Consider the following 26,905-nt stretch of genomic DNA (forward strand, 5'->3'; position numbering starts at 1 on the left):
TCCCCATCCATGATTGGGTGGTTGACTCCATAGTCTTCAAGGGTCCTGCCTTGCTGGAACTCCCCTTTCCTGCCAGCTCTTGGGAAGGGCAGACAGTGGGCAGGTTCCATCCGTGGTGCTCCTCTCCCAACGACTTTGGGCTTCCATCACATCTTTCCACTCCCCACCATCAACACTGCAGTGCAGGAGCGAGGGGGTTTATGTGGCTGTCTGAAAGCCAAATGGCTGGGCTCTCTTAATGGATTTCCAGAAGCTTTCTGCCTTTGCTGTCACAGTGAAAAAGATTTCCTCCTCTGTGGTCTTGAAGGATAAACAAGCAGTTATGCATTTTGAGGTCTAAAATGGGCACTGTGACTCCAGGGAGAGGCGGAGCAGGTACTCGGCTGGCCAGCGGAATTGATGGCTGACATTTTTCTCCTATCCAGAAGTTATCATTACAAAGAAAAATGCATTGCTTTCTTTTCAGCATATTGGGTAGTCTAACAACAGTGGGAAATGGATTTCTCGCTTAATTACAGATGCGTGCTGGCTCTGTCTGCAGCCCTGAGGGCCCCGGCAGATCCCAGCCAGTCTGGCCTCTCCAGCAGGGGTGGCAGGCTCTGACAGCATTTCCAGGCCATATTCCCTCTGGGAAGGCCCCCGCCTCCTACCGCTTTCTGCTGCACACAAGTCCTGCCTGTCCACCCAGGCTCAGGCCAATACCTGGCTGTTGCCTCCAGCAGAAAGTCTTCTATGTTCCCAAGAATGTGCCCCTCCCTCCTCCACAGCCACAGAGAGGCATCTCGCCCTCCTCTGCTCCTGGCCCTCCCTCCTTTCCGAAGGAAGAGGCATCAAGAGTCCCGACGTGCAAGAGCCTCTTTATTTGGACCCATCCTGCTTCTCCGGCCTCCTGTTTGCCGAGCCTGCACCCACGAGCTGCCAGCCTTCCTGATCCGGGCGCACCACTCCTGCCCACCCTCCCACTGCCTCTGATCACACCAGTCCCTCTGCCAGGACTACCAGCCCCCTCCCCACTGGCCCTGCCCCACTTTCAACCCCTTGCCCAGCACCGCTGCCTGTGGGAACCCCTCCAAGCCCTCACCAGCCGCTGCAGGAGCCCTCGCCGACTCTCCCAGCATCCGCGCTCTTTTCCTGGCTCTCTCTGCTTGCCCTGGCTGTGCCCCCTCTCAGACACAGCCACCACATCCACGTCACACCCCCACCCTCGGCCTGAGCACCCTGGTCTTCAGGACTAACGGGAAGCCCAGAAGTTACCTCCCCTAGAGCAACTTCCCACGGTGTGCTGGCCCCTCTTCACCATCCTGCAGGAGGTCTCAGCCTCTGCTTGCACACCCCACAGTGACGGGGAGCTCACTCCCTTCCTCCTGCACACACTCACCCACCAGCCTCCCCAGTGGATGACCATGGTGTCCTTCCTTGTGTTAAGACCTAATCACCCTCCCCCAGGGTGGATTCCTGCCACCTGAGCCCCTCCAGCCCCCTCAGACATCCCAACACCCATGGTTACAGTTTGGGGGCGGTTACCATCTACTGAGAGAGCAAGCTGGTCAGGAGGTCGTTGCCTTCCCAGCCACACCAGGGCAGGGGGCTCTGAGCAGATCTTCACCACTCTTGTGCTTTGTGCAGATCCTCCAATAGTGCAACACGGTCTGGGCCGCAGACAGCCTGGGGCCTCCCTGGCTTGCCTTGAGCTGTCCCCCTGAGGTGGAGCTCAGGACAGGCCAGCAGATGGACAGACTCACTCAGCATGTGATAAAGAGCGTGCTCACCATCATCCAGGTGTGTGGGGAGAGTGGGGCCTCAGAGCCGACCCTCACCCAGGTTCCTGCTGTCCTCAGAAGAATCTGGAAACCAGACCAGCTTCCTACCACACAGGCGAAATCTGGGAGAGAATTGGGCCAGCCTTGAACATTCCTTTCCTCTAGAAGTTTCCAGAATGCTTGGCTTCTGTGAACCTGTAGGTTGGATTTAAGACTCTCACCAAGTATACCATGAACGTTTGACACTCCCAGTCTGGCTTCTGAGTTCAGTAATTCCCAGAGTGTGCATTCTTCTTTTTTGGTGTTTGGCAGGTGGGTGGGAGCAGGGTGCTCGGCTCCACCTCCCATACACTGTGTGTGTTCTCAGTGAGGTCGATGGCCACTGCCAGGCTGTCTGTGACCAGGGCAGCCACAGAAGCAGGAGGCCAGGGCTGCCTGCATGGTACTGACCACCACAGGAATATCCCCAGCAGGCCCATCTCAAACACTCAACCCAGCTGGGCTTTGTTCCGCCTCATGCCTCTCCTATCATCTCCCTGTGATGTCGCCTCAGCCCTACGTGCCAGGTACTTCCCCCTCCTTCCTTGTGGTTGTCTCGTTCTGGAAACCTACAATGCTTGCCTTGTCTTCCCTCTTCTGAGTGGAGCTCTGTGCTCTCCCGATGCCCTCAGAGGGCTCCCCAGACCCCGCTGACCTCCTCAAGTCTCCCCAAGTCCTCACTGACCTGGGAGGCCTTTGAGAACTGGAGCCCCCCTGCATCCCACCTCTGACTGAGCCAGTGTGTGATCCTGGACGTGTGCTGAATTAAAGAGAACGAGTCCTAACAACAGCCAGCACTTCACAGCGCCTACCTTGGGCCAGCACAGCCCTGAGCACTTAACATGCGTGAACTCATTTAATCTCACTGTCACCCTCATTTTGTATATGACAAAACGGAGCAAAGAGAGCTAAAGTAAGTTGCCCAGGTTTGCATACCCAAGTGTCAGGGTCAGGATTGAAACACAGGCAGTGCTGCCTTAGACCTCTACTGCCCCCCGCGCTATAGTGATGGGACTATTGAGGGCTGGGGTCACCAAGGACACTTCCTGGAGCAGGGGCCCTGTGGCCAGTGACAATTTGCTGATTGGACACTGGCTAACTGAGGGACGTGCTCACTTGTGCAGATTCCCTTGTTGACACTGCCATGTTCCAGCCCTGCATGTGCAGAGGTAATTAAGACCTGTCCCCAACCCTATGGAGCTCACAGGCTTGTGGGCAAACAAGATGATGTGTCAATAGAGCTTTGCAAAGCCATGTGGCACCGCGGGGCTGGTGAAGGGGAAAGAGAAAACGGCTCTAGGTGGAGCTGGTAAACTCCCTGGGTTTGGAGGGAAGAGGAGGATCTGCCACGTATGGCCACAGCCAAGGCCAAGGGCATGTGCCACAGAGTAAACAGCATATGCAAAGACCCTGAGACAGGGAGGGCTGAGGTATGGGGAATGGTAAAGTCAGCGTGGCTGGATTCTTGGGGTATGCACATGGGGTGACCCCTAAGGAAGTTTGGAGGACCCCCTGTCTGTCTGGGGTGTGGGGGACTAGGGTGGAGGTACCCTCCCTTCCTGAATTCCGACTTCCTCAGCTGAAGCTCACATTTCCTGGATCTCCAGATTTCCTGCTATTTTAAGCTCTGATTTGGTTCCAGCAGGACGAAACCTATTCCTTGAAGATGCCAGGGCCAAGGAGAAGGCAGCCACATCCAGAGGAAGGTTTGAGGACCCTCAGGATGGGCTTGCTGCCCATTGGAGATGGGACGCCCACTTAAGGTCCAGCATATGGATCACGTCTCCAGAGCCAGAGGCGTGAGGGACAGAGCAGTGGTCAGGCAGCTGAGCCCAGTCTGGGAAAGGAGTATGTGGGGAGGGCTGTCCTTGAAGTTCTGGAACTAGCTCAGGGCAGGGTTAGTCTCTAGAGTGGAGGGGGCAGGACCTAGGGTGGGGAGCAGAGACTGAGGAACCGAGGGAGTGAGACACTGGGGCAGAGAGAGAGAGAAAACAGGAGGCAGAGGGAAGATGATGGAGATGGAGAGATGGAGACAGTGATGGGAGGGGGAGACAGAGACAGACAGAGTCGTGGAGAGACACACCGAGCAACAGAGGGAGGGAGAAGCACAGCGCTCACAATCCTGGCTGACAGGGGGTGAGCACTCAGCATTCCGTGCTTCACACACAGGCACTCGGTTAACAGGCAGCTGGAGAGGGGCTGAGGGTGAAAGACTGGCAGGAAACAACCACAAATATAGAAGGACCCAGAGACCCAGAGGGGACAGATAAGAGCAGAGGTGTTTGTGTGTGTGTGTGTGTGTGCGCGCGCGCGTGATGTTTGAGGCATGTATGCATGAGACATGTGTGTATACAGTGTGTGTATATAACATTGTGTGTGTGTGTGTGGTATGTGTGATGTGTGTGTGATGTGGGGTGTCAAGGTGGGAGCTGGTGTGCCTGGGAACTCAGGGAGAGAGAAGGCTGCCTGGGGCAGGGAGTTGTTGCTTCTCCCAGGGCTCAGTGACGTGAGGTTGTGTATTTTGGAAACAGAGAACCAGGGGCCCTAGGTCTGGGGCTAGGGAGTGAGACTTGAAGCGGCAAAGAGTCAGCAGGGGTCTTGGGGCTCCGAAGGGAAGGATGCCGTCCTTGCAGCCACACTAAGTAAGCGCGTGAGTCTCGCACACACATAGGATGAGGCTCCGGGGGGAAATGACCTGTCTAAGCTCACGGCTCTGCCACTGGTGGACTCAGCAACGGAAGCCAGGCCCTGTGGTGCCCAGGCCAGGCCTCTCCCCGTGCCTTCTGTCTCGCCGGACACCTCTTCCTGAAGCAGGGGCCAACTGCTTCCTAGAATGCATCTGAGCTGGGTATGCACTGGGGATCCCCTCTCCTCAGATCTCATTGCCTGCTTGGGGAGCACTGAACCTGCCCTCTGCCTGCCTTTCTCTCCACCTCCAGGGCCCTGGGGCTGCCCAAGTCTTCCTTTGAGCCCCTTTATTCTTTAGATTTTACTCCTCAGTGCCTTTGTAATACTGTTCCCTCCTTGTTCATTCAAAGAACACGAGGCTGGGGCATTTATCCACTGGTTCTGCTTTCCCACTGCTTGAGAATTACCCCCGGGGGTTTTGACCCCCACACTTAGGTCTGAGCCTGCAGCAGGTGGAGGTGGCTACTGCAGTTTTGAAGCAAGCCCTGAGGCAGCAAAATGTAGAGACAAAGGCAGGCTCTGGCTTGAGGTGGACACAGCCATCTGTTCGTGAGCATGGAACTGCCCATCACGGCTGCAGCCGAGGTGGCGAGGGATGTGATGTGTGGCCAGCTGCCAGTGCTGTGCATCCTGGTCTTGTTTCATGCATGCAACATCTTCTCCTGTCTCTCCGAGGATATTGACAATCATTTTTAAAAGTTTTCTTCTCCCTACACAATGTTTCTTCCACGTTGTTTTTTTTTCTGTTTATTTTTATTCTCTTCCCATTAGGCTTCCCTCACATGTATGGTGATCCTCAGCTGTCCGTTCATCCTTGGAGTGGGCCACTACCGAGACTGGAAGCTCCGTACTCATAGGAGGCCAGTCTGGCTGAACTATTTGTTGGGGGACACTGGATGTCAATTTCTTAGGTCATTTCTCCCGGGCTGGTCAGATTCTGTAAAGAAAACTCTCCCAGCCTCCTGTTGGAGGATAAAACACCCAGCAGTCAGCATTCTGGGAGCTGAGGGAGAGGGAAGAAGGCCAGGGCAGGGGATGGCCCCGATATTCAGTGTGTAAGTCTTCATAATCTTTTTATTTTCAGGACGGTACTTCTACCATCAACTGTGCCTTTCGGTCGTCGGTCCAGCTGCCCTCTGGTTTGCCCTCTGTAGGGAATGCACATTTGGTCCTGGCTGTCTGGGGTAACGAGCACCGGCTGCACTGGAGTGATGGGCAGGGCGTGGGAGCCTGGCCTCGTCCTATACAGCGTTCAACAGCCCTCCTGTTGTTGGCCACAATCAGCCCACCCTCACCCTTTCCAGAGGCAGCCAGTCCTATATCGGAGCTTTCCTAAAGCGAATCAAGTTACTTGTCAACTTTCACCACGGCGGGCCTACAGTGCAGCTCTCTGGGATCTGCTAAGTTAGTAACCATGCGTCAATCTGCTCCCCAGCTTTCAAAATTTTGTTGCTGTTGTCTCCTCTCCTATTTGTCCTTGTGGGTTTCTGGCTTTAAATAATCTGTTTACTGTCATTTTAGGGGAGTTTCAGGAGACACAGAACTCAAACATGTGTTCAATCTGCCATCTTTAACTGAAAAGTCTACCTGTCTTTCAGGTATGTTTTGCATGGGAACAACTCACCCCAAAATTATAGGCTCAAAACAACAAGCATTTGTTACTTCTCGTGCTCCTGTGAGTTGGCTGGGCAGGACTGCTGTTCAGGGCTGGTTTGGCTACTCTCTGCACTCAGCCGGCCTCTTGGCTGGGCTGATGGTCTGAGATGCCCTCACTCACATGTCTGGCCGTTGGCTTGATGTCAGCCGGGGCAATGGGCATGACAGGGCCATCAGTATCCAGCAGGCCACCTGGGCTTTGCCACATGCTGGGGGGGACAGGGATCCCAAGAGCAGCGAGAGAGGGAACAAGCTCCAGTGTGCAAACACTTTTTTAAAAAATAGACTTTATTTTTTAGAGTAGTTTTAGGCTCACACCAAAACTGAACGGAAAGTACAGAGGGTTCCCGCATACCCCCGCCTTCCCACAGCCTCCCTCACTATCAACATCCCCCACCAGAGGAGTATATTTGCTGCAATCACTGAATCTATGTTGACACATTATTATCACTCAAAGTCCACAGTTTGCATTGTCATTCACTCTTGGAGTTGTATATTCTACGGGTTTTGGCAAATGTGTATAATGACATGTATCCACTATTGTACTATCATACAGAGTAGTTTCACTGCCCTAAAGATCTTCTGTGCTCACCCTATTCATCCCTCTGTTCCCCCAAACCCTACGAACATTGATCCTTTTACTGTCTCCATAGTTACGTCTTTTCCAGAATGTCCTTTAGTTGAAATCATACAGTATGTAGCCTTTTCTGATTGGCTTCTTTCACTTAGTAATATGCATTTAAGTTTCCTCTATGTCTTTCATGGCTTGAGAGATCATCATTTTTCAGAGCTGAATAATATTCTATCATCTGGATGTACCACAGTTTATTCATCCACTCACCTACTGAAGGACACCTTAGTTGCTTCCAAGTTTTGGCAATTGTGAATGAAGCTGGTACAGACGTCTGTGTGCAGGTTTTTGTGTGGACATAATTTTCAACTCATTTGGGTAAATCCCAAGGAGCAAGAGACAGAACAAGCCCCAGTGCACAAGCACTTTTCAAGCCTCTGCTGGCATCACTTTGCTAACGTTGCTTTGGCCAAAGCAAGTCACATGCCCAAGCCCAGATTTGGGGTGGGTGGTGATGGAGAGAAATAGACTCTACCTCTCTGGGGGAGGAGCAGCAAAGTAGTATTGCAAAGACATGTGCCTACTAGAAAGGGAAGAATTGACCGTCATTTTTGCAATCCACCCCACTTTGGTCCGTGTTTTTTGAATTCTTGATGTTCTGCCCGAAGCACCAAGTTGTTTGACCATGGCTCATTTGAAATGTAAAGAATGAAACAAAGCTGTTGGATTACATGGCTTCAGAAACTTCCAAGGCCAGAGGGTAAAGGCTGCGGCAGCCAGACGTCCATAATGATAAATTTCACATATTCAATTTATTTATTCAACAAATACTTGTTGAGTGCTTATGACATGCTAGGCACTGGGGATACAGCAGGGAAACAGAAAGAATGTCTTTTCCAGGGAGGGAAGGGGGACAGAGACAGAAAATAGAAGAACGTGTGAGATGAAGGAAATAAATGGGTGACATGGTAGCCAAGGAGGGAGTTAGGAGGGAGGCTCTACTCTGTGTCTGAAGGGCAGGGACAGGGAACAGCTGAGCTGGGTTGTAGAGGATGAGAAGGGGCCCAGAGAGCAGGTTGCTGTGAAGGAGCCCTTCTCCCTCTCTTCTGCTGCCTCCTGCCCCTTTGTTTCCTGTCTTCGTCTCTATTTCTAGATCAGCGCTTTTCAGACTGTAATGTGCATGAGATCTTCTTAAAATGCAGATCTGCTTCCGCAGGTCAGGGCTGGCCCCTGAGATTCTGCATTTCTAACAAGCTCTCTGGTGAGGTCGATGCTGCTGCCAAGAGTCTGGAGGTGGGAGTAGGTGCTGACCCTTCTCAGACCTGGGATTCCAGGTTCCAGGAAGGGTATGAGCTGGGTGTGAGGAGAGAGGGAAGGGAAAAAGGGTCTAATGTCAGTTCACCTGCCACCCCTGTGCTCAGGAGAGCCGCATGGCCGTTCTCTCCTGGGATACTCAGCCGTTCCACCTGGCCCCTTACTGGAGAGGTAAGGGGGAGAGTACCACGCTCCCCTCACAGGATCTCCAAACTGATGTTTCAGCATTATTGGGTACCATTTCAGTTGAGCAGAGTGAGGCCAGGAAGGAGAAAGGGCTCACTAGATCAGGGAGTGAGTGAACAGAGCCAGGACTGGACACCACGGTCCCTGACTCACTCCTTCATGCAGACAACGTTTATTAAACACCTACTGTGGGGCAGGCCTTGCGCATGGTTAAGACCCATTATGCCCCAAGGAGTTCAGTGGCTGGTGGAGAAGATGGAAACAGATATAAAATGGTGGACATGGAGGCGGGGGTCCCAGTCAGGAAACCACTGCAAAATTGAGATGAAGATAATATAGCCAGAATCCGGGCAGTGAGGAGGCAAGGCGAGCAGGAGGGTGGATTTGAGAGCTGTTTAGGAGGTAACGTCCAGAGCCCTGGGTGAGCCGGGGTGGGGATGGAGGGTGAGAGAGGAAGGAGGCTAGGATAGATGAGGGCATGGATGGAAGTGTCCTCACTGGGGTAGGCACATGGGAGGAGGAGCAGGTTTGGGGGGACGGAGCATTTGCCTTTAGACCTGCTAAATTAGAGGGGCCGTGGGCCAGGCTTGTGGAGGCAGCTGGACATTGCAGTCGGGAAGGCGGGAGAGCAAGCAGGGCCAAGATACAGACGGCTGCTCTATGGATGAACTTCTAGAAGGGAGTGATTCTTGGATGCTCCCAATGACATACCAGTAGAGGCAGCGCAGAGAGATCTGTTTTTGATAATTCAGAAGGCTTTTCTGAATCATTCGTGACCCCGGGTCCTGAAGGATGTGGGACATCAGGGGTCATTTGTCTGCACTTGGACCACTACAGTGTGTTCCTCAGTCCCCTTCCCCCAACCAGTGTGGCGCCCAGGCTTGGGGCAGGGTGGAGAGGAGGTACTCCCTCTCTGTACTCGTTACCCAGACTGGTTCTTGGCTCCACAGCAGCAGCGTCTGGAAACATGTTAGAAACGCAAATTCTGAGCCCACCTCAGGCCCACTGGATTTTAATAGACCCCCAAGTGGTTCATGAGGAAAACAATATTTCAGAAGCCCTGGCCCAGGCCCGTAGTTCTCGATCTTGGCTACACATTCGAATCACCAGGATGGTGTTATGAAATACTGGGTCCCATCCCCAGGGCTTCTAATCTGGTTGGTCTGGGGTGAGGCCCAGGCTGCAGGATGTTTACAGCTCCCTGGGTGATTCAAATGCATATTCAGGGTGAGAACCTCAGCCCAATCCCCTACCCAGCCTAGAAGTGTTGAAGGTGAACGACTTTGTATAAGTCACTTTGCATCGTTGGGCCTCAGGTTGGAAATCTGCAGCAAAAACCATCTTGTACCCTCTGCCTGCTAGGAGCTCGGAGGAGGGCAGCTGATGTGGGAGGGCTCCGTAACCATGACGAACTGGCTGGCAGCCACGTAGTTGTTTGAAATCCACACCAGGCTCAGCAGCAGCAAACCTTCCCCAGGTACCTGCTTCCTGCAAGGCCAAACAGAGAACCCCCTGGAGGAGTTCCGTCTGATGGAGGAGGCTGCCAAAGACCAGAGGCAGGAGAGCCCACCACGCCCGGGGTAACAGAAGAGGAACGGGGGATGTTTTCTGGGCAGAGTGCGGGGCCCTCCTTCCTCTCTCGCCTGGAGACAAGAGCCAGAGAAGTTAGGTGTGCCAGATCCAGGGTGTGTCCAGGAACCCCGTTATTTCGGGGGAAAGTCAGAAATCAAGATACATTCCTTATGCCTCGCTACTCAAAGTGTGGCCCTCAGAGCAGCAGCATCAGCATCGCTTGGAAGCTTGTTGGGAACGCAGAATCTCAGGCCTCGCTGGATCAGACCTACAGGATCAGAATTCACTGTGTAACAAGCTCCCCAGGTGACTCACATGCACATTAGTTTGGAAAGTCCTAGTCTCCTGGGCCCTAGCTGAAATGCACTGTCCAGAACCCACAGACAGGAGGGTTCCGGCTTCCTGGAGGCCCTGCCTGTCCAAGGGTTTCCAGGCTCCTTTAGGTGGGCCGGCTCAGGGCTTCTTTGCTCCAGGAGGCCTGACATAACCTCAATGGGCCAACACGTGGCCCAAGAGCGCAGTTTTCTTTCTCAAGGAGGCCTCTGAAATCTGCCCTCTCTGCACCTCTGCCTGCAGCTTTCTGCCCTGCACTGCCCTCTGGTGGCCATGGGGAGCCATTGCCATCTCACCTTGCTCCATCTTTGCAGCCAGGACCCCAAAACCCAACTGATCCTGGGAAAAGGAGGACTCATCTGTCGCTGACCTCTTACATAAGGCTCAGGGACCCCCCAAGAGCACAACGGAAGCAGTTTGAAAAACACTGGGCGTTGGCAGCAGGATAGCAGATGGACGCTGCCTGTCCCCTGGGCAAGGGGTCTTGGCTCAACACTCCTCCCCATCCCTGCCCTTTCCTGCACACCTGGTTGGAAGCTGTTCAGAGCTGGAGCATGGGCTGAAGGAGAGAGAGAGAGCCCTGTGTAGCAAGGACATGCAAGTAGGAGGTTGCTGGGCTGGTTCAGGGAGCCCTGCGTGGTGGCTGCAGGACCTGAGGCAGTAACCAGGTGGCGAGGGCCTTGTGGGCTATTACGTGTTGGGACCTCATCCTGTGGGTTGAGGTTTCAACAGAGTAGAGGCGTGACTCAAGTTGCTTTCGGGGGCCGCTCAGTGGAGGATGGACTGAGGTTGGGACATTGTGAACTGAAAACCCAGTGAGGGGTCCATGCCACAGTTCAGAGACCTTTAGAGGCTTCCTGTGAGCCAGGCTTGTGGAGAGAAAGGCTGATGCCCCCTCCCCCCCACACACATCCCAGAGAGAACATGTCAGCCCAGTGACAAGAGCTGACTGGCTGTGTGGACAAGGAGGGTCTCAAAAGACATAGGACTTCGGGAAGGGTCTTCTAGGGATGTGACCGTAGACCTTCCCAAAGGTCCTGTGGGAGGAGCAGCCTGACTCCCTGACCTGCCCGGCCTGGTTCAGCTGACCGCTCCCTGAGGCTCCATTGCCCACCAGGTCCATAGTAACCTGGACTCACAGATACTTGGGGGACCTGCCTTGGAACCTCTGGTTCCCCTCCTAAGCCCAGGGTGTCTGGGCCCATGGGATGACCTCAGCAAGGAAGAACGAGGGGCACAGAGTTCATATGCTGGGTGCAGGCCCCTGCCCCGCTTGGAGACTTCCAGGCCCTGCCTTGCACCCCATTCCCTGGCAGCACCATCTCCCCGCAGGTCTTTCAACACCTGGACCCAGGCTCCAATTCTGGCTCTGCAGCTGACTCACTGAGCCGTCAGCAGCCAGTCACCTCCCCTCCCAGACCTCAGTTTCCCTCCCGGAGGAGGACTGGGAGTTTGGCCTAGAAATCATCTAGTTCTTGCATATGCCTTTGGGCTTTGAGAACCTGAGGTCCCGTTCTTCCAGCAGAGGGGCCGGGCTGCCTGAATCGGTCCCACACTCCAGCCACTGGGGCATGTGTGTCTGTTGCAGATGCTCTGGGGGCCTCTCTGCGTCCCGTTGGCCTTCTGGCCCACCTCCCAGCAGCCAGCACCTGCAAGCCTCTGCCCGAGGCTCTCCTCCAACTGCCCGTGAACAGACAGGCTGAAAATCCTGGCCAATTAAGGCCCCCGGGGCAGCTCTCAGCTGTGGAGCTGGTGGACAGATGCTCCTCTCCCTCAGCTGGGGTGACTCTGAGGCATGCGCCTGTCTCCCGAGGCCCCCAGCCCTGGTGAGCTCCTGCTGCCGGCAGTGGTTTGATGACACACCCTTATAGCCTGCCTGCCTTCCCCCTTTCCTTCCCACGCTCCTATTGGTGTTTCCTGGAATCCCCTCTCAAATAAACTATTTGCACTCAAATCCTTGCCTCAGGGTCTGCTTCTGGGGGAACCCAAATCAAAACAGTATTCAGCCGAGCCCCTTTATTTTCCTGACCTCTGGTGCAGGATGAACAAGACAGGGTGTGGGGGACAGATCCCTTGGCTGGGCACATGCAGACCCTTGCTTAGCACTTGGGACGAGGTAATCAGAGTGAAGGGGTCCGGGAGGCCTGAGGAGTGAGACTCTAGAAACGCTGGTCCTGACTTCCCCTCTGTGGCGGGCCCTCCTCCACCAGGCTGGCCTCAGGCACCGGGGCCCCTGCAGGCGACCTCCGAGTAGCTGCTGGGGTGGTAGTCCCCCTCAGCACCTGGCGGCTGGCCTCCTGCACGGCCCTCTCCACCGTCTCCTTCTCCAGGGGAGCCTGAAGAACTTCTTGGAGCCCACCATGTCGTGCTGGGATCGCAGGGCTGCCAGGGTGACCAGGGGCCCACCCGGCTGCAGCAGGCTGACCAGGCCCGGCACGGCTGCCTGGTAGGCATCCACGTCGGGACAGGCGCTCTCCAAGACCAGCAGGGACGGCAGGCAGCCGGCCGGCGGCACCTGGGCCGGCCCCAGTGGATGTGGCTGGGTCATACCGCACTTCAGCAACTGCGTGACCGTCCTTCAGACCCAAGCCTCCTTCTCCTGCTAACTGCTCCTATGGGGGAGGGTCACAGGGGTGGTGATGAGAATGATGACCACAGCCTCCCACACTCGCCGCCATCTGGGGTGCTTCCTATGGGCAAGGCCCGGATCTAACCTGTTCAGCAGCTGTTTGAGGGAGATATTATCTCCCCCATTATACAGATGTGGAAACTGAGGCACAGAGAGGTTGAGTGACTTGCTCAGGGCTACACAGCTGGTAGGTGACAGTGGATTCGACATTGATTACTCCTTCATCCTCTTCTCTTCCTCCTCCTCCTCCACTGCTCTGTTAGTGGCCATGCTGTGCTGGTGGCCCACATACTGAAAAAAAATAGAGGAAGATTGGCACAGATGTTAGCTCAGGGCAAGTCTTCCTCAGCAAAAAAGAAAGAAAAAGAAAAAGAAAAAGGCAGCCGTCTACAAGCCAGGAAGGGGCTCTCACAGAACCCGACCATGCTGACACGCTGATCTCGGACTTCCAGCCTCCAGAACTGTGAGGAATAAATGTTGTTTAAAGCCCCCAGTCTGTGGTCTTTTGTTTTGGCAGCCCGAGGTGACTTAGACACTGTCCTACCTAACACAGCACCCCTGCTTTCTCCAGGCCTCCACCCAGCTGAAGTTTTCTGTCGAGAACACTTGTCTTGATCTGAATCTCTGTCTCTGTCTACCTCGGTTGTTGTCTTCCCCACTAGAAGGTGGGCTCATGGGGACGAGACCTGGTCTTGTTCACTGCAGTGTCCCCAGTACCCAGAGGAGGCCCGACCCTCAGTGTGTGCTCCACGAAGGGTGGCTGGGCTGCCGCGGAGGCCCCTGTGCTCAGGGCCCCTCCAGCCCTGCCCCACTGCGGGCTGCCCCTACCTGTAACTGGGTCAGGCCCCCGCGGCCCAAAGTTAGGGCGGGAAACAAACTCTGGTCTTTGTCCTGGCTTTCAGGTGGCGTAAAGGTCACTCTCCAGGTCTGGGCCTCAGTTTCCTTGGCTGTAGAATCAGGGCCAGAATCCTGCCTGTCCCCCCGGGGCTCCAGAAGATGCGTTGGCTCTCTGTGAATGGGATGGGGAGGGTGCCTGGAGGGGGTTACCGCTGCTGGTCTGCGGGGTGTGGCCGCAGTGCTGAGGGGCTGAGCATGGGGGATTCCCGGAAGCCTATGTCTTTCCACGACAAGTGCCTCTCCAACACTAGGTTAAAGGAGAAACTGCACCACTAGTTTTCAGAGGGAAGTGAGATGTGTGGGCTGGAGCAATCAGGGGAGGCTTCTTGGAAGAGGTGGGACTGAAGCTGGTCCTGCGGGACGGGTGGGATACAATGCAGTGGAGACAGAGAAGGACAACTGAAGTGAAGAGCACAGGCAGCTCTAATACTGGAGGTGGGACTCACTCAAAGGGAGGGGTGTGGGCTGATGAGACCCAAGAAGTCAGGAGGAAGGTGTAGGAAGATGTGGCTGAAGCAGTCGGTGGGCTCACGCTCTGTCTGGTGGGGGATGGGGAGACCTTGTCTGAGAGAGATGGTGACCTGCGGGTACGTGTCTCCCTCCAGCTTGCACACGCATTGCCCGGCTGGGGAGCAGTCACAGGCCCCCGCTCCTTCCTCAGCCACGGCGCGGGCTCCCGGAGGCTCTGCTCCGGGTAGTCTGTGGGGATGACCTCCTGGAAGGCCTCACAGGCCGAGAGCAGCTGGTAGGTGTTGGGGCCTGTGCCACTGTCCATCAGGATGTCGCCTCCCGCTCCTCCTGCAGGAGACAGCATCGGCTGGGAGTGGTGCGGGCACCCCAACTCCGTGCCCGGCTACAGTAGATGGAGAAGAAGACCCCCGGGCCCTGCCCTTCCCCAGGACTCGCCATCTGGGGAGGGTGACACACGGGAGTCCTGACCCTGCGTTCGGGTAGCCCCCACGCTGTGTGGGGAGACCAGACACACACCCGGGGCTCAGGTGAGTGACAGCTGGGGGGGGGCATAGCCTGGAGTACATCCCCCTTGCTGCCCCAAGGGCTGCTGCCCGGGGCCTGGTGGGACAAGTTCTGCGCTTCTGGGCAGGTTTCTGGTTGACTTCTCAGTAGGAACTGGCCTATTTCCCACAATGTTTTGACTCTGGATTTAAAACAATGGGAAAAGTGACACATCCCTGCCACAGAGGACAGAGCCTTAGATACGGGATGAGACCTGAGCCAGTGGTTCATAACTGGCTCAGCCAATCAGGGAAGGCTGGGGGATATGGTGATGAGTTAGGGGGCACAGGATGTTTGCCTCAGAGTCACACTAAGTGCACTGCCCTCTTCTTCCTGCTTTCTCCTTCCTCCATTCTCCATTAAACCTCACCTGCCCATTTTTTAAGGCCTGCTGCCAATATCCCTGTCCCAGGAAGTCTCCTCAGATTTCTCCGTGAGCATTAAGCTTTCCTTCCTCTGTATTCCTGTGGACGTTGCTTGATATACCTTTCTTGGCACTAATTACATAATTAGGTGAGGTTTGTTGAGTGACTGATTAATCCCTAGAGTTGTGCAGTACATTTCCTGCCCAACAGTGCATGGCAGCCCTGAATGAGCTGATCTTTAGTCTTGCCGTTACCACTGACTGGCTGTCTGACCTGGTCTGGCCACCGTCTCTCTCCCACCTCAGCCTCCCCTTGTGTGCACTGAGGAACTCGGGCGATAATCTTCACTGGCTCAACCAGTTCCGATGCCCCAGAGCAGGGATTTGTAAACTGAGCTCTGTGGTTTGGCTTGGGGTATCCATGAACTCCCTTAGTTGGTGTAAAAAATTATGAGTGTGTGTGTGTGTATAGCAGCTTTCATCAGATTTTCAGGGGGATTCATGAGCCCAGAAAGGCTACACATCCTGGCTTTAAGGTGATTGCTGGGGAGGCAGGCAGAGATGGTCAGATGCAGGCAGTGTCCTCATGTCTGTTCTCTCATTTCCTTTCAGCATGAGCCTGTAAGCCCCACAGGTCGAGAGTTACCTTCCCATTTTACAGGTGAAGAAACTGAGGCTGACTCTCATAGACTCAAGCCTTCAAGGCCAGTGCTCCGGCCCCACTGAGCTGCCACTAGCAGAGGCCCTGTTGGGTTCACAGGCTAGGCTGCCTTTGCAGCATCCTTGCTGAGCAGTGGCCCAGAAGACAGGCGCCCTGCCGCCAGCAGCTCTCCCTGTCAGGTGCAGCCCTGTACTCCCCTGAGATGGAGACCCGCCACCCACCTGAAGAGAAGGTGTGGAAGAGGTTTTCCAGGCTAAATTTCAGGATTTCGTTCTCTGCCGCGGTGCCGGCATCGAAGGCGTGGTAGGTCTTGAAGTAGTCCTGGGGTCGCTCTTTCTCGTGGTCCTCTTCTCCCGCGTACAGCTTGCCCTCCATGCTGGCTGGGCCCCGCTGCGTCTCCCCACTCCTGCAGTCCTGGTGTCCCCACCCTGCCGCCCCGCCTTCTCCCACCGGGAGTGTCACAATCTCCTCAGACCGGGCCGTCCCTCAGGGGGGAGCTCAGGCTCCGCACACAAGGAGCCAGGCCACGGAATTAGCTTTTCTGGCTGGAGTGTATCTGGTTGATAATTACCAAGAACATGGGGATGCAACAGGGTCACCGACTCGTGCTCTCGGGCGTCCTCGGGTCCTGAGAGGTGGTGTTTTGAGTGTAGGTGCTGCTGGGGGGAGAGTGGAGGAGCGGGAGAGTGAAACAGAGGGACAGGGACGCAGAGAGAGACGGATAGGCCGAGAGAGAGAGACAAAGACGCAGACAGACCCACCGTCTGCAACGGGTCAAGCATGCTGCTCTCTGGGTTTCGTGGGAAAATGAGAACCAGTGTGGAAAGGCCCCTAAAGGGAGGAAACAGATCCTGAGATGGCCAAGGTTCCTTGACGAGGTCAGCGAGCTTGCTCTGGAAAACAGTTTGTCCTGAGAAAACAACCCTGTTTACTCTGCATTTGCTTAATCAGCCCTTTCTTTTTGCTTAGGGCAGAAGTAAACTCAGCCAGGGCCCTGAAGATCCTGGGACGCCTATGTTTGGAGAAACCATTTAAAGTGTTGCCATACAGACACGGAACATGTGATAAAATTGTGTACAACTGAACACACACACACACACACACACACACGAGTACAGTAACACCGGGAAAGCTGCATAGGAGCAGTGGATTGTGTCCATGTCAGTATCTGGTTGTGATATTTACTTTTGTTTTGAAAGATGTTACTATTGGGGAAACTGGGTAAAGGGTAATAATAGAGATCCGTGTAAGGGATCCGTGTAAGGGTACACGAATCTCCATTATTTCCTACAACTGCATGTGAAACTACAATGATCTCGAAATGAAAAGTTCTATAGTAAAAAAAGAGTTGCCAAATCTCTTTCAAAGATTCACCTAAGAGCCGAGATTTCAGGCAGCAAACTCTAGTATGCTTTGCCAATGGGCAGATCTGGGGCCTGTAATGAGCTGGCCCTCCCATAGATGTTGAAAGAGCAGGACACCTGGAAAGGTCCCTAACACCTACAGAGTACCTACTGTGTGCCAGGCGTCCCCTGTCCTCTGCCACCTTCATAACAACCTGCAAAGTAGATATTGATACCCCCCCTTAGAGATGAGGAAGCTGAAGGTGACATGCCTTTTCCAAGGGGGCCCTGCCAGCAAGTGATGGGTCTATGTTCAAACTCAAGGCCTGTGTCCAAAGCCCAAATAAAGACCGACTCCAAACCTTGTTCTCCACCAGTCACACTACGCTGTCCCACCCCGTGAGGATGCAGATTCTGGTCCTGAGATTCTGCATTTCTAACAGCTCGCAGATGACGCCGAGGTCACCACACTTTGAGCAATAAAGCCCCTTAGTCCTTCTGCCCAGAATCAAAGATGGTCAACATTTATTTTTCAGGTTTTTGAGTTTCAACAGAATATAAACTTTAATTTTATCGTGTTAAATGTAAATTTCCCCCTTTTCTGCTATAAATGGAACCTATACTCTGTGGTATTTCCATTCACTGAGAAAAAGGTTGATTAAATAATAAATGGTGATGGCACCCCTGCCTATCCGGTGGGAAGAAAATAAAGTTAGACCTCGGGCCGGCCCCGTGGCTTAGCGGTTAAGTGCGCGCGCTCCGCTGCTGGGGACCCGGGTTCGGATCCCGGGCGCGCACCGAAGCACCGCTTCTCCCGCCATGCTGAGGCTGGGTCCCACATGCAGCAACTAGAAGGATGTGCAGCTGTGACATACAACTATCTACTGGGGCTTTGGGGGGAAAATAAATAAATAAATAAAATCTTTAAAAAAAAAAAAAAAGTTAGACCTCTATCCAATTTATTAAAAAAGAATTTCATATTAACATCCAATTGACATACATTCTAGGTGGGTTAAAATGATTGGTGACACTGATTGTATCATATTTGTCCCAGGGGTTCTTATGTGGCAATTTGCCTCCTGACACTTGCATCTGGAATGTTTTTGCAGGGCTGTCATGGTGCTGCGTGCCCATCCCTGCCTGCTTGGTTCTCCCAGCGCTGGGTCAACGTCATTCTCCGTGTCACTGTAAAGGCTCTGGGAATGCCAGTTTTCAGTGCTGCCTAATAAACAGTACACAGAGAGGTTCAGATAAGAGTGATGTAACCACTTTTGTAGTGGTTGACAGGTAAGAGACTTGTAGGTTTTCATCGTTGTAAATAACGTTGTAATCAAAATCCTTGCGCATTAAGCTTTTTCTGTATTTTGGATTCTGGCTGTAGGCTGGATTCCTAGATGTGGATCGCTGGTCAAGGTTTTAAAACTTTTAGTACAGGTAATTTAGGCAAATAATTGCCAAATTATTTTTCCAAAAGGAAAACAATGTTTTTTTGCCTTTTAATTTTTTCAGGACAAATATTTGTTTAATTTTTCCCTAATAGAATGTGTTAATATTTTTCCTTTTGGGCTTTCTTCTATCTAGGCTTCCAAAATCATTCCCTATCCAGAGATTTGATAGCTATTCAATTATGATCGCTTCTGTGATTGATTTTTAAAAAGATATTTAGCCTTTATTTTGGTGCTTGGCGTGAGAAGAGGCTCTGCGTGGCTGCTTACAGCTTATCAGGGAAAAGTCATGTTTACATGTGCAAGTTCCTCTTTGGTCTTCTGGACTTGTTTCTTCATTCCACTGGGTCAAGCGGAAAGGAGATAACAGAGGTATCAGAGAGCATGGACTGCTGAGATGGTAGTTTTCCTAGTCTCGAGAAGGAGAGTGATCCTTTTCTCATCTGGCCGACTCTCAAGTGGTCTTATTTTCTTCATAGGTAGCATGACATTTACTCATTTACTTGAAATTAAGGCAGAAGTCCCCTTGAATGGAAATTTCCTTGAGCTATTTAAAAGTCGCCATATGGAAAGATGCTTAAGATGGTGCAGACATGCTTCAAAGAGTCTGAAACCACCCTGGCATGAACCAAGTGCTGTCAAATTGATGAAGGCGAACCTCAGGACAGTGGTTGTCAACTAGGGGCAGCTTTGCCTCACAGGGGACATCTGGCCGTGTCTGGAGACACTGTTGGCTGTCACAGCTGGGAATTGGGTGCTCCTGGCGTCCAGTGGGTAGAGGCCAGGGATGTGGCTGGTTGTCCTACCATGCACAGTTCTGCCCCCCTTCCCCGGTAGAGAATTATCTGGCTTGAAATGCAGTGGTGCTGAGGTTGAGAAACCCTTCCTTAGAATATACCCATAGAAGACTTTGAGCAGATTACCCTAGCACTGCAAAGACCCCTGGCCAGGCCAGAGTCAGCATGTGTATTGGGATGGAGAGGGAGGAACTCGGGGAGAGGTGTTTGAGGCCAGAGGGTAGAGGCTCTGGAATACCACGGGGATTGGGATTCATTCCTCTGGGCAGCAGGAGGCCCTGGAGGCCCTGAGTTGGGATGGCCTCCTCAGTCCATCTAAGGACGTCCAATTGCAGCAGGGCGAATGATTTCAGGAAGAATGATCCCTCCTACCCAGCCCAGGCAGACCCCTGGATGCCCACATCCCCCTGCAGGGGCTCTGGGTCTCCCCTGGATGGTACACAGATGTCCACAGTTCAATTCTGTAAACATTAATGGGATGCTGTGCTTAGCATCTCCCATGTGTCCCTCAATAACCACTCTCGATCCGTCTCTACCCTCCTGTGAGCCCCCAGAGGCCGACCTATGTGGACTATATTATCCGTTCTCTTGCCATCTGCATTTCAGCTGGGTTTGGCAGGATATCAGAGGGAGGGAGGAGAGTGAGGTCCGGGTATTTATTCTTCAGCTCCTTCGCAGTTGGTTGTTGCAGGAGGCCCTCTCCATACAGCTCTCTGTCTCGGGTCTAGGGTAGATAATGGCTCCTTCCTGCACTAGCCCTGGAGCACTGTGATGGCTAATTTTGTGTGTCAAGTTAGCTGGGCCATGGCACCCAGATATGTGGCCAAACATTATCCTGGATGTTTTTGGATGAGACGAACATTTAAACTGGTGGACTTTCAGTAAGCAGATTGCCCTCCATAATGTGGGTGGGCCTCATATAATCAGTTGAAGTCCTGAATAGAACAAAAGACTGTCTTCCCCCAAGCAAGAGGGAATTCTTCCAGCAGATGTCCTGTGGATTTGGACTGGCTCTTGAATTGGCTCTCTCTGGTTCTCCAGCCTGACAGCCTTCAGATCAGAAGTGCAGCTTCAGCTCTTCCTGGGTCTCCAGCAGATTTTGGGTCCACCCTGCAGATTCTGAACTTGCCGTCTCCATAACTGTGGGAGCCAATTCCTTAAAATAAACCTCTTTTATAGATACACACACATATGTAAACCTTTTTATTTATATACATAGGTATACATATGTTTCTCTGGAGAACCCTGACTAACACAGGTCCTTTGTGGCTTCCCTCAACCCTGCCCACACCTTTGTTAATGCAGTCCGTTTATTAAACACTCCTCAAATTATATAACGTGAGAGCTCCAGCTTCCTGCCTGCTCTGAGTGCCTTCTGTGGGCTGGCACCACAGTCCCAGGCCTGCCTGGAGGCTGCCCTTGTGCCCACCCCTTGGACACCAGGCCCCGAATGACTGTTGGCTGTTCCTGCCTCTGTGGAGGCCTCAGTCTGTTGGGGCCTACAGGGTCAGAACTGTTTGTTGACTTAAAGCCAGAACAAGACATTCTTGTCCTTCCCACTTCCAGGGCAGCAGGCCTGCACCCCCAGTGTAGCAGATTCATTTCTGTCTGGTTTGTGGCCATGTCAGATCTCTTTCCTGGAAAGAAAAGGAAGCCAAGCTATTCTCTGTAGGAGGTTTTATAACCCAGTCCCACTCTAAAAGGAAGAAGACTGAGGCCAGGGGGGTTGACTTACCCGGGGTCACATGGCGAGGCAGCAGCCAAGAAGCCAGGCCTCCTCTGACAGTTCATGCTTTGGTATGGCATTTGGTTCTGGCTTTAAGTCAACAAACAGTTCTGACCCTGTAGGCCCCAAGAGACTGAGGCCTCCACAGAGGCAGGAACAGCCAGGTCTTGTCCCACTTGATATGGCTCCCTTGTCCCACTCATGGAGAGTGGTGGCTATTTCTGATCACACTGTGGCCTGCACGGTGATGCAGGGTCAGCCATCCTGTTCTGCCCCCAGGGATCTGAACAATGTCCTCCAGAAGGGCTGGGATGCCCACTGCCTGGCCTGGGGAGAGCCACTGGGCCCTTCTGACTAGCAGGGGACCGATGGGGACCTCACTGTGCCGTCAGGCTCATGGCACCTGTGACTCAGGGGAGTGACTTTGGTTCTTACAGCCAGCGAGGTGGGCATGCAGATGGGGAAACTGAGGTCTGACACCTGCCCAAGGTCACACAGCAGCACGTGGCTGGCAGAGTTGAGAGGAGGCCCTGGGACTGGGCACCATCGATTATCCCTGATGGACATGGGTCCATCCCTAGAGGAAGCAGGACCAGGGCTGCTGCAGCCTCAGCTGCCAGGCATCTGGGTTTACAGCAGTTTCTGCTAAGGTACGTCAGCATGCTGGGCAGAGGGAGGGTCCCTGGGCATCTCTCCAGAAAGGGCAGCCCAAGGAGAGGCCGGCACGGGGAGAGTGAGGGGATGGGATGGAATTCTGGGGGTGGAGTCGGGAGCATCCTGAGCCCTCATAAGACACAGGCAGACAGGACGGCACACACTCAGTGCCCCCATGGAGGGCAGCTTCACGGGGGGCGAGGAGCACCAGAAGAACCTCCTCCCCAGGGACTACCTGGCCACCTACTACAGCTTCGACAGGGGCCCCTCCCTCGAGGCTGAGATGCTCAGGTTTAATCTGGAGTGTCTCCACAAGACCTTTGGACCGGGTGAGCAGAGGGGGAACCTTACTCCTGTGGCCCCTTGAGCCTCTCTCCAGGGACCCTGGATAGGGGATAAGGGAAGGTGCCTCGTGCAGGGAAGAATATCCAGGGACCCTGGATAGGGGATAAGGGAAGAAGCCTGGTCTTCCCTAGGGGCTGCAGGGAGCGGGGGTTGAGGTGGGGAGCTGGGGGTGCCCTGCCCCTCTCTTTGGGCAGATGTGATGCAGGGGGTGGGGTCTGTCTCCTCATAGCTCCGGAGCTGCTTGCAGGGCCAGGGACCAGTAAATATAGTGAGGAGAGTAGGAACACTCTCCATTAGCTCCCAGATCTTTGGGGTGGGGCAGGGAAGGCTCTCAAGGTCATCGAACCCAGCCCAGCCCCTGCACAGCCAGGCCTCAGAGACCCCAAGAAGGCCAAGGGCAAACAGTGGGATTGTGGTCAGGTTGGGATGTGGCTGTCACGAGGGTCTGGAGAAGCCCTACACGGGGAGTGGAGAGTGCTGGGTGGGGTCAGTCCTGTCACAAAACCTGCTGGCAGAGCCCTCAGTCCCCAAGGGCCTCAAGTGAACCATCTGCAAAATGGCTCGTAGCATCTGCCTGCCTCCCAGTGGTAACTATCCTCCCCGTAGTGACATAGTGGGCCAGCAGTGTCCTTCCTGGCTCTTGTGACTGTGTCCTCACTCTGGTACTGGACTAGGGATTGGGACAGGATATTGGGGAGTCTCCTGGTGAGGAGGGCAGGAGGGAGTTAAGAGACTGCTGAGCCTGGAGGGGCAGGTGGCTTGAGGAGGCAGAAATCAGGGAATCACCTGGCGGCTGTGACCCCACAGACTGAGAGATGGCCCCAAGCCCACCCTCCAGCCAGAATGTTGGAAGTCACACTTCAGTTCAGCTCCCAGGCAACCTCAAGTCACCCCTGGGCCATCTTCCCAGGTCAGCGCCTTCTCAAGCCCGGCTTCCTCTTCCTGCCTGCCCTCCCCAGAGGAAGCCAGCCAGGCAGGGCTGGACACCCAGGGAGGCTCCCAGTCAGCCCCGAACCTAAAGTGTCCTGCCCCAGAGTGGCTTCTCTGAACACTCCACTCAGATTCTTCTCCAGAGCAGGGCCTGGGGCTCTTGTTCTCTGTCCAGGAGGGTAGTGGTTACACTCTTGGCTGAAAGCTGTTGGGCTAATTGCTTAACCCTTCTCAGACTCAGTTTTCTCATCTTTAAAAGGGAAATAAAAGTAGTAGTTTCTGCACAGGGTAGTTCTGAGGTGATAATGGAAATTAATGCATATACAGTATTTAGCATGGTGCTTGGCATGTCCATGATCATGGCCATGGCTGGCGCCGCATCCCCTGTGGGTGGGACCAGGGTGTCTGTCTCAGGTCTCATTTCTTTCACCTGCCCCTTACCAGTCTCAGCGACCTCTCTCCCTCCCACAGGGGGCCTCCAAGGGGACACTCCGATCGACATCGGCACGGGCCTACCATCTGCCAAGTGCTTGCCACCTGTGAGTCCTTCAGAGACATCACTCTCTCCCACTTCACTGACCGCAACTGGGAGGAGCTGGAAATGTGGTTGAAAAAGGAGCCAGGGGCCTACGACTGGACCCCGGTGCTGAGACTCGCCTGTGACCTGGAAGGGAACAGGTAGGGCTCAGGGGTCGGGGAGGGGGTTCCCTGAGGGCTGGACAGCAACCCTCCTTCTCAGAGGGCTCTCTGCCCTCTCTGTTGTCCCTGACATTTTCAGGACAGTAGGTCTATCAAGGATGGGACCAGATGCTTTGGGTGGGACAGTAGATGGGCCCCCAAGTTTCAGGATTACAGCACTTTTGGGGGCAAGTTTCTGATTACAGGACTGTGTTGAGATGGGATACAGCCAGATATGACCACTGAAGACCACATGGAGGATCCGTCCTTCCTTCCTTCCTTCTCTCCCTCCCTCCTTCCTTCCTTCCTCCTTCTTTCCTTCCTTCTTGCCTGTCTGCCTCTATCTAGCTATCATCTATCTATCTATCTATCTATCTATCTATCTATCTATCTATCTATCTATCTATCTTTCCTTTTTTCCTCTATTGTCTATACCTATTGCGACTATATTACCTATCTACCCATCCATCTGTCCATCATTCATCCCTCCATCCATCCATCTATCCATCCATCCACCCATCCATCTTTCTTTCTTCCCTCTACCATCTATACCTGTTGTGACTCTATTACATATAGTGGCATGAACCCACCACCCAACCTGAGTATTCAGATACGATAAAGACTTATATGTGCTTCTCCTCTATTCCTTGCCCCCTGCCTTCCCCCTCACCTGAGGTAATTACTAACATGAATTTTATATTTATCATTTCCTTGCTTTTTAAAAATAATTTTGTCACATATTTATGTATGTGTAAATAGTCTATTGTTTAGTTTTAGTCACCTATGAACTTTATAACAGAGTAATTTGCTGTATGTTATCTTCTAGGATTTGCTTTTCATCACTCAGTATTATATTTTTAAGATAGCTACATCCATGAATTATCTGTTGCTAATTCATTAATTCATCCATCTATCCAATAACGTTTATTGAATGCTCAGTCCATGCTTGGGGCTCCTTGTTCCTCCTGGGGATCAAGGGGAGGGGACCCACATGGAATCAGAAAGAGGAAGGTCCCCACAATTGATCTGCCCGTCTCCCTGACCATTTTCCTGCTGGGGAAGCTGAGGCAGCAATGCTTTGACCATCTGCTGGTCATGGGTGAGAGGTCCCCGTGGGACCTTGATGTGTGTTCCCTGAGCCCTGCCCTCTCTGAGGTGACCGGTGGCAGGAGAAAGAGGAGAAGGTGCAGGCTGTGGTAAAACGGGTGCTCAAGTGCGATGCCAACCTGGGCAACCTGCTGGCCCCTGCGGTGCTGCCCCCCGCCGACTGCGTGCTCACCCTGCTGGCCATGGAGTGTGCCTGCTGTAGCCTGGACGCCTACCGCGCCGCGCTCTGCAACCTCGCCTCGCTGCTCAAGCCGGGCGGCCACCTGGTGACCACGGTCACGCTGCGGCTCACGTCCTACATGGTGGGGAAGCGTGAGTTCTCCTGCGTGGCCCTGGAGAAGGAGCAGGTGGAGCAGGCTGTCCTGGACGCTGGCTTTGACATCGAGCAGTTCCTGCACAGTCCCACGTGCTACTCATCCACCAATGCTGCCAACGCAGGGGTCTGCTTCATCGTGGCCCGTAAGAGGCCTGGGCCCTGAGCCAAGAGGGCCAGCCAGAGATCGGGCCAGGCTCAGAGGCCTCAGCCCATCTACACTCTAGAGAGGGGTTAGGAATAGGTAGTGTCTAACAGCCCCTGCTTTCAACACTAATATTCCATCTTCTGAAATTCTGAGATTCTAACATCCTTGTTTTAGAATCCTAATTTTCCAACATACCTAGTTCTAGGATCACACAAGTGGAATATTCCATTTTCTAATATACTAAGCCTGACAGCTACCCTCAGAGGCTACCTGACTCCCATGCAACGGTAGAGTACTCAGGGACATAGTTTCAGAGTCTTTACCCATTATATTTAAGACAAAGAAGCCTCTAGACAGTGGAGTATTGGTAAATGTTTCACAATCAGCTCTAAAAGAAGCAAAGCAAAAAAAAAAAAAAAAAAGTGGAGGGATAGATGATTTGTGGTGATTGCCAGTTTCCATGGTGTAGATACTCCCACCACAGTTGATTTCAAGCGCCCAGTGGTTTAACAACTGGCTTACAAAATTCCTAAAAATTTAACACTTGGCTCTCACAAGCTGATGTGAGTCAGCTTGAGCAAACCACTGCCTCCAGACGAGAGTTGGCAGATTTATCAAATAAAAATACAGGATGCCCAGTTAATTGAATTTCAGATGAACAAAATACATTTCTTTTAGGCTAAGTGTGTCCCCAAAATTGCACAGGACATACTTATCCAAAACAAGTATTAATTGTTTATCTGGAATTCAAATTTAACTGGGTGTCCTGTATTTCATCTGGCGGCCCTATGCCAGACCTGGTCATCCAGCCCTGAGGGGGAAGAGGTGCAGTCTGGGAGCCAGGCCTGTTGCTAGCACATCAGGTGCCTTTGTGCCAATTAGGAAAAGTCACTCCTACAGATGGACAAATTGCAGAAAGGTGCCCTCTGGGCTGATTAATTGAGGAGAGGTGTTCCCTCTTCCTCTGGAGGGACTACGAGAACAAAGTGGCTGACCAATTAGAAAAAGGTGCCCTTTTCTTAAGGCTAATTGGTCCCACCACTGAGCACCTTTTAGCCTCCTTTTCCCCCACCTATATCTTTGTGTGGGGTACACCCAGCAAAGCCAGACACAGCAACCCTGTTAAGAGTCAGAAGACCTGGATTGTAGTCTCAGCCCTGCTGATTGTCTGGGTGACCTTGAGTGTCTTTTCCCTTCTCTGGGCCTCCTGTTTCCTTTCTGTGAAGTCGGGGAAATGGGACCTAATCGAATAATCTACAAGAAAGTTCTAGGAGCAGGACATCATTGATGTGAAAGTGCTTGGAAAAGTAAAAGGTTTTGCACAAATGACTATTGACATTATTTCCCCAGAGGAGAGTTGGAACAGCCCTTTGAAATTATGTAGTCCAATCCCTTTGGGCTGTAGTCCAGGAAGCTGAGGTCCAGAGAGGGAAGGGACTTGCCCAAAGACACACAGCAAGCTGGCGACAGATTTGGAGCGAGAACCAGGTTTCCCAACTTCTGGTCCAGTGTACCGTCCAATCCACTAGGTGTCGCCACAGGTTCAGAAGGGCACCGAAGCCCCTCTTCCCCTTGGATGTCTCCAAGCACAGGCTTGGTCAGCAACAGCAGTCTTACTGGCAGAACTTCACTTCCCAGGTTACACTCTACTCCAGGGAACTTACAGACCCCAGCTATTCCCCAAATGTGTGTCTGTCTGACCATCTCTGGACTTGTCTGGAGAGGCATCCTATAT

General features: G+C 53.2%; 1 protein-coding gene and 1 pseudogene across 1 annotated transcript; one reads left to right on the forward strand and one right to left on the reverse strand.

Annotated features, from left to right (window-relative positions):
- Positions 1 to 9,572: 9,572 nt before the first annotated feature.
- LOC101406490 (indolethylamine N-methyltransferase-like) lies at positions 9,573 to 16,080 on the reverse strand (annotated as a pseudogene).
- Positions 16,081 to 21,824: 5,744 nt separating this feature from the next.
- LOC101407907 (indolethylamine N-methyltransferase) lies at positions 21,825 to 25,188 on the forward strand. The gene is given in 5 exon segments (XM_004443959.3): positions 21,825 to 21,978; positions 23,396 to 23,428; positions 23,431 to 23,602; positions 24,179 to 24,182; positions 24,763 to 25,188. Coding segments are annotated over 5 exon segments (789 nt in total).
- Positions 25,189 to 26,905: the final 1,717 nt, after the last annotated feature.

This window comes from Ceratotherium simum, chromosome 1, assembly GCF_057802395.1.
Source record: "Ceratotherium simum simum isolate JZ-2026a chromosome 1, ASM5780239v1, whole genome shotgun sequence".
Classification (NCBI taxonomy): Eukaryota; Metazoa; Chordata; class Mammalia; order Perissodactyla; family Rhinocerotidae; genus Ceratotherium; species Ceratotherium simum.